Genomic DNA, 15,905 nt, shown 5'->3' on the forward strand with positions numbered 1-15,905 from the left:
AATAAAATGAAACTGGAGCCAACACTTCCTGCTGATAGAACTGTATCACTCACACAGTAGAGAATAGAGAGCAGCCTTCCCACTCTAACACTCCCAGTGCTATTAGAGAGGATATACTGTCCACAGCACAAGCTATAAGCATTGCTCAAATACATCTATAATCATATTCATTAGTATGTAGTTTCAAGAGATATCCATAAATTGATTTTTGCCATATTATAGAAGGTACATCAGCGATAGATGCAAGTTTTGAACCATAGAAATGTAGACTTACAAACATAGTCTGTGATTAAATGCAAGACTACAGAAGTATGCTTCAATAATTAATCTTCTTAATCATTCTTAAAATATAAGAATGAGTCTACAAAATCCATAGTTTGATTACAAGCAAAATTTTATGTGCAGTTTTTCTGAGATTTTCTAACTTATAATTTGTTTATCCGCTTGGACCACTGAGAAAAACAACGTCTATTTAAATTCAGTCACTGAAGAAGCATGATTCCGATAAAGTCTGCTGGGATTATTATTATCACATGTAAAATAGCTGTGAAATATGATCTAATAACTCCACTATGTACGTAAGGCACACAGTTATTTTCATCACTGATTATCTAATAATAATTTGTCAATATAACAGGTGTCTTGCTTAACATATAGCTCAAACAATGGGCTACTCTTCTTCAGGTTTATAGATGGTTTATTGGTACAGGTATTAGGGTACCTGCTAGGTTACTGCATCTCTAGTATATTCGTTTTTTTCTTCTTGACCCTCTATTTAGGTGTTTCAAGAATAGGAACCAGATATTTAGTCAATCTTTCAGTCAGCATGTGAGCAAGACCAGCTCAGAGGCACAGCAGAAAGTAATAGTGGGAAAAGTTGATAACTGGATAGATCTACAGGAAGAGGATAAAATAACCATACCACTACAGAAAATTAATCTTGACCTTAAACGGACTGAATCACAATAAGCACAGCTACTGTATATGAAGTCAAAGCTAAACCTTTGAAAATACGAAGAAAATCTGCATCATGAGCTTCACATAGCTGGACTTCATGGCAGGGCTGCTATTGGGAATTCTGTGGTATCAAATGCCAGTGCAAAAACAGACACAATTTGCAGTAGTGAATACAAATCCTGAATCCCTGAGTGACAGAAAAAAAGCACTGTGATCTATTCTACATGGATGTATATTTGGAAGAAATACACCAACACCTGGTGCTCAGTGTTAAGTAGCAGCCATCTTGTGGAAATTACTGGGTCCAAAGATTGCCTTAAATCTCCAGTCTTTTAACAACAAAACAATATGACACAATTGTATAAAATTGATAAACCCTATGGGAACTCATATCCCAAGATGATTATGCCCCCATTCTTACTCCTAATATTATTCAGTAGTGTTTTGATGAATACCAGGACGATGGTCTCTTTAATCACTAGATTTAATCATCATGGGGCGTTCGAGATCAGAGACTATGTGAAGTAGCTATGCACTTCCTTCATCCATCAAAGACCTGGAGGATTTTCTTCTTGAAGAATGGTTCAACACAAGCCATTCTCCTCTATCTATGACAGAATTACAAGGAGGAATAAAACTGTTCTGGGCCAAGAATTCTACTTATTAGGTCCTCGATATTAATATTGTTGCATATTACTGCCATTTTGTTCATTGTAGGAGAAAATTCCTAGTGCTTAACATCTATCTAATACACATTTTCAGACTATAACTGCAATTTAGCAACAGTCTTGACCTTGGGATTGCAACAGCAGTATTGATTGAAACAAAGTATGAATCAACAGCCAATGAATAATTAGCATGCACAGCTTACAATGTGTGCATGTACCACCTGCATTATCAGCATTTGTTCAAAAAGAGAGCTCTGGGAGGGAGGGGGACTCACACTTTCTCATTTTCCATTGAACTATGTGGCCCATTATTTCTCTTGCATAACAGAAATTCTTCATAACCCTTTTGCTTACTGTTTCCATCACACCATCCCCTGTATTTGGTCTCCTAAAAAGCAACCATAACCTTTCTGCACTGTGGAAGTAGGTTCTTGTGTCACCATTTTCTCTCTCTCTCATCTATCCAGTTAACTATAAAGCCCAGAATCCAAGAACATCTCTAACATCGTAGGCAATTGTCTTGTGCACTCTGTGATCTGGGGGAATGGTCATGAATGCCATGACAAATATTTTTTGTAACATATTTCACTCTGATGCCATGTTAGACAGTACTGCAGTGTTTCTGGTCTGTTTTGCTTTCATTATTTAATGTACATCCAGTAAAGATTATCAGTTCATTCTTACACACACACACAATGTTTTTATCTTTGTACTTCAAAAATTAATGTACAAAACTAATGGCATCTGAAACTGATAGACAATTTGGCAAGATGAATGGAACATTGATCTCAAGGCTGTTACTGCTAACAACAGTTTTATTCAAAAGTGTATCATTGTTCATTTGGTATTTATCAAATCAAGTGTCTGTATGTAAATATGAAGTGGATATATGCACTAAAAGTATATTTGCAGAGGAGCTATACAACTGTAAAATACTATTAACTCCTAGCAGATGGCTTATTTATGGATTTTGTTGGAGTGACCAAATCTGTGCTACTGCTGTGAGATCATACACAACCAGTCCAAATATATATGCACATAGTTGATGAATGAATTGGTTTCAAATAAATGAGTCACTTCCCATCATATAAATTTATCTTTCTCCAATATTAAGAAATATATCTATAAAAGATCTATAAAAGATCAAATTGTTTACATCAGATGCTGTGAGATAAGAACAAAAATCAGACACAAGAATGTGGAAAAATAATGAACAGTAACACTTTACTATGATGAAAATATCACAATGTTTTTGTGCTTGTGGAATCTTATTTTAAATCTTTCAATTTGAGACAAATACAAAGGCATATTTTTTAACAAACACAAAAGCATCTTGTGTCAGTAATTTATATAAAACTCAAGTGCCTCTGTTAAACTGAAAATCTCTACTTACAAAAAGCATTCTATCCAGAGCTGGATAATGAAGATACTCATTACATTATGAGTGATGTGCACTATGCGGCCAAAAATATGTGGACACCTGACCATAACACACCATATGTGGATCTTCCCCAAATTGTTACCACAAAGTAATAGTACTTTTGAAAGCACACAATTATGATATATTTTTATGCTGTAGCATTATGTTTCCCCTTCACTGGAACTAAGGGGCCTAAACCTGTTCCTTCATGACAATCCCCCTGTGCACAAAGTGAGGCCCATTTAGACATGGTTTGCTGAGGATGGAGTGGAAGAACTCGAGTGATCTGTACTGAGTCCTGACCTGAACCAGGCTTCCTCACACAATATCGGTGATGACCTTTCTAATGCTCATGTGGTTGAATGGACAAATCCTCAATAATGTTTCAGGATCTACTGAAAAGCCTTCACAAAAGCTTTTAACAGCCACACTGGGCCATATTAATAACCATGGCTTTGGAAAGATGTTCAACAAGAGCATTTAGCTGTGATGGTCTGGTGTTCACATACATTTGACCATGTAGTATATGTATTTTAATGCATATTAATTCTTGGCAAGTTCACCAAAATAATTCTCCAGGATGCCTTCAACATCCTCTTCCTTATAATCCTGTACCTGGAAGACAGAGCTGCCCAACTTGCCCTCAGCACCTCGTATCATTGCAGACAGCACTAAAAAAACATAACAAAAATAATATTAAGTGGAGGACATTAAATAAACAGAGATTTAAATGTTGGACTGGTGACTACTGGAGGCTAGAGAGACAGGTGCTAATGAGCTGTGAATTAGGCTTATATGTTCTGGACAACTGAAGGGGGCAAATATTAATGTAGTATGCCTTAATTTGACTTAAAGAATAATCAAATTACCTCTCTCTGATGAGGGTCGGAAAAGGCACAGAATCCTTTTTTTCATGGCCGTTGCTTGACCGATTTCATATCCCACACCCAAGGATGGTTGGGTTACTTCAGCAACTACAACTGGGAAGGTACACAAAAACATTAAGGATGATGCATATCAAAGTGTGCTTCATGTTCTTTTACTCCTGGAAAGGTAGGTTCCTGACTGTGTAGTATCTGCGTGTTTTGTATTGTACAGCATTGTTGATTTTGTAGTGTTAATTGGTAGTTTTATTCTAATTAGCTCATTTCTGATACAGTAAATGACACAATTTGACAGTTCAATTAACATAACATGGCAAATAACTGTTGGTGAAGGTAGTTATTTATTTTTAAAAAATCTTCAGTGAGCCTCAGATTCCAAAATCAAAACCTGTCTCACCATCAGACTGAGCCAGCCATTCCATATCACGCTCATAGATAGCCTTGTCTCCTCCTAGTGTAGCATCCTCACCTGAATGAAGAGTAAATCAGATTTATTCATTAAAACAATAGTCCAGCCAAGTTTTGCACTGAAAATAATTGTTGTTAAGGAATAAAGGACACTTATAGATGCAGTGTGAGAATCATGCAGACATACACTGATCAGGCATAACATTATGACCACCTGCTTAATATTGCGTTGATCCGATTTTGCTGCCAAAATAGCCCTGACCCGTCGAGGTATGGACTCCACTAGATCCCTGTAGGTGTGCTGTGGTATCTGGCATATCTGGCAAGATGTTAGCAGCAGATCCTTTAAATCCTGTAAGTTATGAAGTGGGGCTTCCATGGATCGGACTTGTTTGTCCAGCACATCCCACAGATGCTCAAAATGATTGAGATCTGGGGAATTTGGAGGCCAAGTCAAACTTGTTGTTGAGCTCATCAAAATATTCCTGAACCATTTTTGCTTTGTGGCACGGTGCATTATCCTGCTGAAAGAGGCCACAGCCATCAGGGAATACTGTTTCCCTGAAAGGGTGTACATGGTCTGCAACAATGCTTAGGTAGGTGGTACATGTCAAAGTAACATCCACATTGATGGCAGAACCCAAGGTTTCCCAGCAGAACATTGCCCAAAGCATGACACTGCCTGCGCTGACTTGCCTTCTTCCCATAGTGTTAGTAGAAACATGCTGTTCCTTCCTTGGACCACTTTTGATAGATACTGACCACTGAAGACCGGGAACACCCCACAAGAGCTGCAGTTTTGGAGATGCTCTGATCCAGTCATCTAGCCATCACAATTTGTCCCTTGTCAAACCCTCTCAAATCCTTACCCTTTTGCTAACACATCAACTTTGAGGACAGAATGCTCACTTGCTGCCAAATATATCCCACCCACTAACAGGTGCCATGATGAGGAGATAATCAGTGTTATTCACGGGACCTGTCGGTGGTCATAATGTTATGCCTGATCAGTGTATCTCTAAATAGCCAAACAATAGCTTCAAACCATTTCAGTTCATCTCAAAACATTATTTTACAAGTTTCAGTAATCACATAAACTTATGTCAGCATACAGGATTTCTGAAACTGATAAAATCATTAGTAGTAAAACCAATACATTTTTTTTGTCTCTAATAAGCAAGCTACAGTCTCATTTTATACCTCATGGAAACATCACGGATATCATGAGGACTGAAAGAACAACAAAAAACGAAGAAGTTCTTTAAGATGACACAGAGAAATCAAACCTATTATATAGGTGGTCATTTTAAAGTGGACAGTGAGTGTATGTTCATGTTCAAAAGGTTGGTAAGAATAAACTGCTTTCAAACACATGAGAAACATGCTTAACTGGACTGGACTGGACCTGTCAGTCATTAAACTAGCATTTATTCCGTATCACAGAAACATGGTTACTTTTGTATTCATTCTCTCCAGCAAACTAAACACTACTAAAAAAAACTAATGATACTGTGACATTTCTATTCCTCAGATGAATAAAAACTCAAACCATACAAAATAACAAGCAATAACACAATTTATCTAGACACATTTTGTCAAAATGTCACACATGTTAATGTTTTTGTTCTGGTGTAGTGGATCAATCCCTCAATACACAGCAAAACGACTGACTATGGGTTTCTTCTGTTTAATGGAGTTAAGTTAGTTATTGCTTCTGATTGTATTCCTAAGCAGAAAAAAAAAACATTTTTGAGGCTAGTCTTTACTGATTTAGACATGTAGCATAATATTCAACTGGACATCCGCTTCCATAACGTGTTGTAGAAGCTCCAGTGCAAAGCTGAAGACATAAACATGCCTTGGATTATCATGTATATCTGAAGTGAAGGGGAAACTGAGAGGTAAATTCTCCGGGCTGATGCTTTAGGGTGAGGGAATGAGAGTGTTAATTTTGTGTGTGTGTGTGTGTGTGTGTGTGTGTAAGAATGTATAGATGCCTAGATGTCCTTTTGCACTGTAAAAGGTAACCCTTTATTTACCTTTCTCTGATATATCATCGTGGCTCACGTGCTCTGTCAAAACTTGTCCATAGTTCTGCAGTTTCTTCACGATTCTCTGATAAATCTTCAAATCCTGCCTTCCTCCCCTGATACTTCCACAAAAGTATATATACATCGCGTGCAATCTTAAAAATAACAGCAAATGAAAAATATAGCGTTTTCTGTAAAATAAAATGCTGCTCTTAGGACACAAGGCTCCGTATGTCGGGTTTGTTGATGAGCGCCCCCTAGCGCCGAGTAAGCGCCATGGCTCCACATTACAAAGTATAAACCTCTTTTTGTGGAATCTTTTCATCCTTTCAGCTTTGTCTGAAAAAAAGTAACATTTAGCGATATATTAAACAGCATGGGAATTAGTAAAATCGTTAAATATTAATTGGTTTGGTTGGCGTGATGAAGAGACGTCACGGGCACGTAATTTGTACACATTTCCGGTTCCGTGCGAAAGAAAAATGATTGAACTGCGTCTTACAGTGTTTGTTTATAGCGCTAAAGCAAATGACTGGGAAAGTGAAAATAGGTGAATCAAAAGTGTTTAAGATGGACACCAATGCTAGAGGTGTAAAGTGAAATAAATCAGCCTATATTTTGTTGCTTTTTCACTGCTATTGAGTGAATGGAGTTGTATTCTCATAGCAGCCGGTTTAAGTGTTTCTCCATAATGATCCTCTCTGAAGGCGCTTGTCTAATCAGCTTGTGAACATTACCTGAAGTTGCTGGCCTGTATCTGTATGATTTTATGCATTGCACTGCGGTGTTTTCCCCACAGTTCTGAAATAAACTTATGGTGATAGCCGGTGGAAAAGGCTGGCATTACCTGCATGCCTGGTTTTAGGGCCTCCTTTTGTGGCCACAATAGCATCAGATTGTCTTTAGAATGATAAAGTAGTTTCCTGATTTTAAAGCCATCCGTCTTTTTAGAATAGTGGCCTGGTCACTGCCTAATACTGATGGAGGAAAACATTTCTTCACTCGCTCCTCCAAAACACCCCAAAGTGGCTTAAAGATATTCAGATCTGGTTACTGTCCAGGCCATGAAAGATGTTCGACTTCACTCTGTCACCAGACTTGCTGTGTGTATTGGTGCTTTATCATCCTGATACCTGGCACCAACGTCAGGGTACATTGTTTGAACCATTTAGGACAAGTAGTGGGCCTAAGGAATGGCATGAAATTGCAGACCAACCCATCACCAAATCAACCACTGTGCATCACTTTGTACATGCAAAAGTCCATACAGTAAGATTCTTTGGGGCTTCTCCACACAGTAACTTTTCCAGATGGGGGAAAGAGAGTGAAGGTGGACTCATCAGAGTACAATACATCTTTCACATTTTTCACAGTCCGCTGCTGCTGGGACTATAGAAACCAAAGTTTGGCCATAGCAGCCTGACCCTGAATTTTGACTCTTGTGGAGCTACTGACAAACAGTTTTGATGGAAACAGGAGAGTCTAGGTGTGCTTTTAATGCTCCAGTGAGTTGGGCAGCTGTGGTTTTATGTTTTTTCTGACATCCCTTTCAGGCAGCTTCCTCTTACATCACCAGTTACCCCTGTTGGATGTGGTTCGAAACTCATGGTGATATGTCGACATTACCCTGCATACCATGGCTCGTGATACTCCACAAAGACTTGCTGTCCTGATCACAGAAGATCACACCAACATTTTGTCCTCTTTTGAATTCCTATATGTTTTCCTTTATGTTGTGTGGACTGCAATATTTTATGAATATTTCTGCGATTGCTCTGCTAATTCAGCCTTCACACTCTGCTTTTACTTAATGAATGTGAAATCAGTGAAGCATGGTGAAGTTTAGTATGGTAATACCACCTTGGTGTGAATGAACAGTTACATCTGCATGGTTATGATTTATCGTGGGAACATAGGTGCACCTGGTGATTACCCTGCTTCTGTACATTTGGTATATTTAAACAGTACACAATCAAGCTTTGTGTAATGTACATGTAATTGTGGACATACTATATTAATAAATAAAGCAGATAAATAAATTAGTCAAACTAGATAGAAATTCTAACATCCTACACAGGGTTAGTGATAGCTCTTCCAACATCAAGTCCCAAGAGTGATTTAGAGACAGGACTCAAGCCTTTTTCAGCAGAAAATATTTTTACATATTTTGCAGAAAAGCCCACTGTTTGAACCATATATTCTAATCATGTAATGCTGCAGAGTTTGCAATATATTGTATCTAGTCTGGTTATGGCCTTGGATGATAGCCCATTAAAAAGGGCACTGCAGTAGTCAAGCCAGGATGTGATAAATGCATGGGCAAGAATTTCTTTAAGACTAACGATGTGACTGAGGAGAGCTATAGTGCAGAGGTGGGAAAAAACAGTATTCATGATGTGCTAATGTGATTGGTTTAAATGTGAGGGGGGATCAAAAGTAATATCTTGGTTCCTAACATTTTGAGAGGAAATGAGATGAATACATCAATGTCTACTATATTTTTATCAATTAACAAAGTGGAAAGTAAATGAATGGAAGAGAAATTCAAATCAGTACTTGGTGTGACCACCCTTTGCCTGCAAAACAGCATAAATTCTTCTTACATACATTCTTCTGACACACAGTTTTTAAAGGACCTTAGCAGGTAAGCTGTTCCAGACATCTTGAAAAACTAACCGCAGATCTTCTGAGAATGTGCCTCAAATCCTTCTGTCTCTTCATGTAATCCCTGGCAGACTCGTTGTTAAGATCAGGGATCAGGCATTGGCTGTAGAATAAATTTGGGGCCAATCAGATGCCTACCTGATGGTACTGGTTGATAGATAAGTATCTGCCAGTATTTTTCAGCATTGATGACACCATAAATCTTGACCAAATCTCCAACTTCATTTGCAGTAATGCACCCCAAAACTTGCAAGGAACCTCCATCACCGCTTAAGTGTTGCCTGCAGACACTCATTATTGTACTGCTCCCCAGCCCTTTGGCAAACAACCTCCTGTTACAGCTAAATATTTCAGATTTTGTCTCCTCTGTCCAGAGCACCTGTTGCCATTGTACATGTGTTCCTAATAGAGTGTTTGGAGAGTGTGTTATATATTGTGGCAGTTGGGAGGCAAGTCAAACTGGAAGGTACGCATAATGATTCTCAGCTGAGTAGTTTTACCACCAGGTCTAATTATTTGTGCAACTTTGTGCTTTCAGGGACTCCCGTAAACAGCAAGGGAGAGAGAGATATAGCTTACCAGCATGCACACACCCACACACACGCCATAGAGACTGAATAATCATGAGTTCAGAGCTCAGCTAATAGTCTTCCTTCACCCTCACACACTAGGGTTATATAGTGGTATGAAAAGCCAAGATTTGGGAAGACTCGTATGACACCACAGAAATTTCCACTTGGTAAGAACAAGTCCCCATCCTTGCTCCACCAAACTCAAAACCAAATGCTCTTTAATCCCAAACTTTCTTGGAGGAGCAGACATAGTATCACCTGCCACTCTGCCACATGTGACACTCACCAAGATGACCTGGAGGCCTTCCTGGAGCCCTTATGTGTGCAGTAGTTATATGGAAATGCTAGAGGAGGAATAGGTCCAGAGGTTGGGCTATAGTACAGATTCAGATCTCTGAGTAATTTGTCATGTAACTCCCGACAGGAACAGCAAAGTGATTCCAGTGCCACGGGACTGCATTCCTAGAATCCCTTGATGATGGCTCCTTCCCGGCTCAGGCAGGAGCATACAGCATCTCTTGTGAGTATACGAAAGAGTACACCTCAGGCATTATCAAGGGTAAATTCAGACCTCAGCTTCATTCAGTTTGAGGCTTTGGGAACACTTGGCGAATGTGAAGTTTTCAAGGAGATACAAGTCATTATTAAATTTCTGGGGCAAAGGAATAAAGTGAAAGTAGTCTGACAGTCACCTTGTCATTAATTCTTAGTAGAAAATTGGCCAGAGTTTGTCTCCCAACAGAAACGGTGAAATGAGTCCGGTAGTGACTCTAAAAAGTGTGGCTCAGTTCACCCCAGCCCCCTGTGGACATCACCACTCATGGTCCCAGAGAACACAGCTCTCTTGCTGAAGTGTTTTCACCTGTGTGCACTTTAGAAAAGAAAAGTTGATGTCTAAATTTGATACATATCCAATGTCTTGCATCGATGAACTGCTCAATTGGTTAGACACAGCTCACTTTTATTCAACACTGGACACATTGACTCCAATATCTCATAAAAATCCCCCTGCCTTTTCCACTCATCAGAGTTTGATTGCACTAATCTGTCACCCTTCCATTTGGGTTGTTTGGAGCCCAAAAATATTCTGAGGTTTGTATCTAATTTTTGGCTCTTACCAACCCAGTGACTGACCTCACTATAAGGAGAGCATCAGATCTGGTTCAGGGTGAGCAAGCTTCTTGCCAGATAAAAACATTTTTTTGTGGGGGCTGTTATTGCATTCTCCTTACTTTTTCTCACTTTGGTTGACATTTTGGCCAGCATGCTGGAGTCTGTTACATTCCAGGCAGTGGATGTGGCAGAGTGCTTACATGATAGAGAAGGCATGTCTGGCTGTCAAGTGGGTGGTCCTCCAGTCCTCCGGTGCTACCTACCTACTGGGAAATCAGCTGCAGGGAGAATGGCTCCTTGGCATGAGTCGGGCGGTGGGGGTATGTGGCAGCAGATGTAGACGTGGTTAAACATCAGCTGTGGATGGAGAGCTGTCAGGTTGAACCAGCAGGTAGTGTGTGATGATTTGTTTTGAGGTTTTTGAAAAGTGGGGACCAAATAAATGAGTCCAGAGCTGTTAAAATGTCTCCTGCCTCCTAATTCTTCTGTCACACCCTCAAACACTAGGGTTCTGTATGGGTATATTATAATAATTCAATCTTATATTTGGATTAATTATATACTGACAGTCATGTTCACAAAGGTAATGGGCTTGTTCTTACCTCAGCGACCAGCTCTATACATGATGGAGAAGAGAATCCTGAAGGAGCTGCTGCACACTACCAGTACAGGTAACATGTGCTCAGATAAACTCAAATGCAAATTAAATTACCTAAGGCCTTTATCACGTTCTCCTTTTGTTCATCCCCTGTATTTATCCTCAGGAGTACAAACTTGTGCCACTATTGTCTAACTATCTCATCTGTCCAGTAAACTATGAATCATATGATTCCCTCTTGGTCTCTTACTTTTAGCCTAACGGTAACTGAAATAGATTCATTTCTCACGAGGAATAGTACAAAATTGCTGCACAATGCTGATGAAGGCTAATTAGTTCTTATAGTAGACGTCTCAAAGCTACAACAGTACCAAGTCATTTGTGCATCCACTTTTCTCATATCAATCTGATTTTTTGAACATATCTTTGTTTTTATTCATATTTATAAAGACTGTATTTTTGTAACTTATAAGTAGATATATGAACTGTAAGTATGAGTTTTTTAAAAATATTTTTTATATTATTATTTTTTTTAAATATTTTATATATTTGTATTTATTTATTTATTTTTATTATTCCATAAACATCCATTTTATTTGGCAAGATTTCACAACAGTGAAATACTATGTAACTATCTATGAATTTCTGTCTACTGTTCCGAAGGGTCAGCTCTCTTGATTTCTTTTCAATGCTGTCACACTCTTCCTTCTTTTCCAATATTACAAATTCTCATCAAATTGTTTACATCAGATGCTGTGAGATAACAAAAAACAGACACAAGAATGTGGAAAAATAATGAACAGTAACACTTTATTATGATAGAAAATATCACAATGTTTTTAATGCTTGTGGAATCTTATTTTAAATCTTTCAACTTGAGAGTCACTGACATTATAACAAACACAAAAGCATCTTGTGTCAGTAATTTATATAAAACTCAAGTGCCTCTGTTAAACTGAAAATCTCTACTTACAAAAAGCATTCTATCCAGAGCTGGATAATGAAGATACATTATGAGTGATCTGCACTACGCGGCCAAAAATATGTGGACACCTGACCATAACACACCATATGTGGATCTTCCCCAAATTATTACCACAAAGTAATGGTACTTTTGTAGGATATCTTTGCATGCTGTAGCATTACATTTCCCCTTCACTGCAACTAAGGGGCCTAAACCTGTTCCTTCATGACAATGCCCCTGTGCACAAAGTGAGGCCCATGTAGACATGGCTGAATGGACAAATCCTCACAGTCACGTTTTAAGATCTAGTGGAAAGCCTTCACAGAAGAATGGACATTATAAAAGCAAAGGGCCATATTAATGCCCATGGTTTTGGAAAGATGTTCAACAAGAGCATTCAGTTGTGATGGTCAGGTGTTTACATCCATTTGACCATGTAGTGTGTTTTAATGCACATTAGTTCTTGGTAAGTTCACCAAAATAATTCTCCAGGATGCCTTCAACATCCTCTTCCTCATAATCCCGTACCTGGAAGAGAGTCCTGCCCAACTTGCCCTCAGCATGCTGTATCATTGCAGACAGCACTAAAAAAATAAAACTAATATTAAGTTGGAAAACATTAAACAGAATTTGCATAGAATTCTACACTGAAGTGTCTAAATGTTGATCCGGTGTTAAGTGGAGGCTAGAGAGACAGGTACTGATGCGCTGTGAGATAAGCTGAACTAACAATGTAGTATGCTGAGACTTAAAGAATAATTACATTACCTTTCCCTGAAGAGGGTCGGAAAAGGCACAGAATCCTCTTTTTCATGACCATGGCTTGACCGATTTCATATCCCACACCAAAAGAGGGTTGGGTTACTTCAGCAACTACAACTGGGAAGGTAAACGGAAAAGGTTATTATTATTTGATACAATTTTGTCATTTCCCATTATAGTGTATAATTTAAACAGAATTTGTCACAATCCTCAACAGGATCTAATGGTAAGTAGACACTCAGAGATTTAAGAATTTGCAGTGTTTTTCGTTAACTTTCTTAGTAGGTTAAGAATTTATCATTGTATTATGCCACTGTGTTTTACTATAAAAAGTCTACAGCTGTGCTATCCGTTTTATCTAAATATATGTTTTTGAGAAGAGGGCGGAGCCCAGCAGGGGGCTTACATCCCTCCCATTTCTCATCACCCTTCCCACCAGCAGCTAAATATAGAGTTGTGATACTTTACACACAGAAATCCACCAGTGTCCTGACTAACCTTACAATTACAATTGGCCCCTAAAAGGCAATAAAATATAATTTAGTGAATTTTCATTCAGCTGGCCAGTGGAATGTACCAGTGGAATGAGAGAAAGGGTTAAAATAAGACGATAATAACAATAGGTTATGGTAGCTATTTATTAAAGAAATAGGAAAACTTCATATTCCCTAATAACCAGTCTCACCATCACACTGAACCAGCCACTCCATATCACGGTCATAGATAGCCTCGTCTCCTCCTGGCATAGCCCCCTCACCTGAGTCAGGAGTAGATCAGATTTCTTCATTAAAATAATAGGTAAGTTTAGCACTGAAGCTAAGGTTGTTAAGAAATAAGGGACATTAAAGCTTCCATTTGAGCATCATGCAGATGCATATCTAAATAACCTCAAACCATGTCAATTCATTTCAAACACTTAAGCTTATGTAAGTCTGATATATTTCATAGTATACAGAACAATTTTTTCAACACCTAGAGACATCATGAATATTATGAGACATAACAGAAAAAGAAACAACTCTGTTGATCCAGAGAAATCCAAAGGTTTGCATAAGGTGTTCCATTTAAAGTGGAAAGTAAGCATATGTGCACATTTGTGTATTAAGTTTAACTAAACTTCCAGTGTCAGTGACTAGCTAATATTTACGTAAAGAAATATTACACAATACTGTCAGAACAGAACACAGTAAACTTACATTTTAAACACTTAAGATTTAAATCTTTTGTTTTTGTACCACATTTCTTTTCATGGAAATCACAACTGGTTTCAAAATCATTTCTTGTCTTTAGTAGACTAATAAAAGACCCAACAATTTATGTTACTAACTAACAATCTACAGATATACACTGATCAGCCATAACATTATGACCACTGACAGGTGAAGTGAATAACACTGATGATCTCCTCATCATGGCACCTGTTAGTGGGTGGGATATATTAGGCAGCAAGTCAACATTTTGTCCTCAAAGTTGATGTGTTAGAAGCAGGAAAAATGGACAAGCGTAAGGATTTGAGCGAGTTTGACAAGGAACAAATTGTGATGGTTAGACGACTGGATCAGAGCATCTCCAAAACTGCAGCTCTTGTTGGGTGTTCCCGGTCTGCAGTGGTCAGTATCTATCAAAAGTGGTCCAAGGAAGGCACAGTGGTGAACCGGTGACAGGATCATTGGGCGACCAAGGCTTACTGATGCACGTGGGGAGCGAAGTCTGGCCTGTGTGATCCGATCCAACAGACGAGTTACTGTTGCTCAAATTGGGTTAGGGTTTAGTTGTTCATGCTGGTTCTGATAGAAAGGTGTCAGAATACACAGTGCATGATGGGACAGGGCTGTTCTGTCAGCAAAAGGGGGACCAACACAGTATTAGGCAGGTGGTCGTAATGTTATGCTTGATCAGTATACCTAGTGACATCACGGTTATCAAGAAAAAATTAGAAACTGAAATATTGTAGACACGTTTTGCAAAGTACAGAGAAATCAAATGGATATGTTTCAGCTATAAGACAAACATTCCTTTATACAGCAACAACCCATTTAACCATCTTTACTCATTTTCAGTGAGTGCTTTATCCTGGTCAGTCACAGTGGATCCAGACTTTACCTGAGTCCAGGTGGAACAAACAGCTTGTCCAAAAATTGACCATATGCAACACAATACTACTTCATTTTCTGTGGAATTGTTTAGGTTATTATTATTAAGCCAAAATGTATTTTTGAGGCTAGCGTTTACTGATTAGACATGTAGTTAGCACAATATTAAACTGGACAGACTCTTCAATTACTTGTTCTCTGCATTACACAGCTTGGCAAGACAAGGACAAAGCTGAAGACACGATCCAAGCTGAAGTCGTGAATTATCATGTATATTTGAAGTGAAGGGGAAACTGAGAGGTAAATTGTCCAGGCTGCTGCTTTAGGGTGAGTTAATAATGTGTGTGTGTGTGTGTGTGTTGCAATGACGTGTGATTATAAGCAGTGTACACTGCAACACCTAGGCTGTAAGAAAGCTGTGAATAATGTGGAGAGGCCTAGATGTCCTTGCACTGTAACAGTTAACCCTTTGGAAGCTGTATTTACCTTTCTCTGATATATCATCGTGGCTCAAAACTTGTCCATAGGTCTGCAGTTTCTTCACAATTTTCTGATAAATCTTCACATCCTGCCTTCCTCCCCTGATACTCCCACAAAAATATATATTCATCCTGTGGAGTCTTAACAAAAACGGAAGAAATGAAAATGTTTGTTTCGACACAATTCTCCGTCGTGCAGCTCTGTTGCGCTCCTTGCGGCAAGTAGGCACCATGCCACAAAGTATAAAGAGCTGTTTCAATACTTAAATAACGAAATACCGGTTTTGTCTAAA

General features: G+C 38.6%; 2 protein-coding genes and 1 long non-coding RNA gene across 3 annotated transcripts; 1 reads left to right on the forward strand and 2 right to left on the reverse strand.

Annotated features, from left to right (window-relative positions):
- Positions 1-2,252: 2,252 nt before the first annotated feature.
- LOC131351224 (2'-deoxynucleoside 5'-phosphate N-hydrolase 1-like) lies at positions 2,253-6,642 on the reverse strand. Its single transcript, XM_058386536.1, has 4 exons — positions 6,377-6,642; positions 4,327-4,398; positions 3,915-4,025; positions 2,253-3,716 (listed from the first exon to the last, which is right to left on the reverse strand). The coding sequence occupies exons 1-4, from the start codon at positions 6,510-6,512 to the stop codon at positions 3,589-3,591; spliced, it is 447 nt and encodes a 148-aa protein (XP_058242519.1). The 5' UTR covers positions 6,513-6,642; the 3' UTR covers positions 2,253-3,588.
- Positions 6,643-11,320: 4,678 nt separating this feature from the next.
- Positions 11,321-15,779, forward strand: LOC131351382 (uncharacterized). Its single transcript, XR_009204390.1, has 2 exons — positions 11,321-11,387; positions 15,345-15,779. It is a non-coding gene; the product is annotated as an uncharacterized LOC131351382 (long non-coding RNA).
- LOC131351381 (2'-deoxynucleoside 5'-phosphate N-hydrolase 1-like) lies at positions 12,106-15,860 on the reverse strand. Its single transcript, XM_058386814.1, has 4 exons — positions 15,620-15,860; positions 13,726-13,797; positions 13,047-13,157; positions 12,106-12,862 (listed from the first exon to the last, which is right to left on the reverse strand). The coding sequence occupies exons 1-4, from the start codon at positions 15,843-15,845 to the stop codon at positions 12,735-12,737; spliced, it is 537 nt and encodes a 178-aa protein (XP_058242797.1). The 5' UTR covers positions 15,846-15,860; the 3' UTR covers positions 12,106-12,734.
- Positions 15,861-15,905: the final 45 nt, after the last annotated feature.

This window comes from Hemibagrus wyckioides, linkage group LG03, assembly GCF_019097595.1.
Source record: "Hemibagrus wyckioides isolate EC202008001 linkage group LG03, SWU_Hwy_1.0, whole genome shotgun sequence".
NCBI classification, from domain to species: Eukaryota; Metazoa; Chordata; class Actinopteri; order Siluriformes; family Bagridae; genus Hemibagrus; species Hemibagrus wyckioides.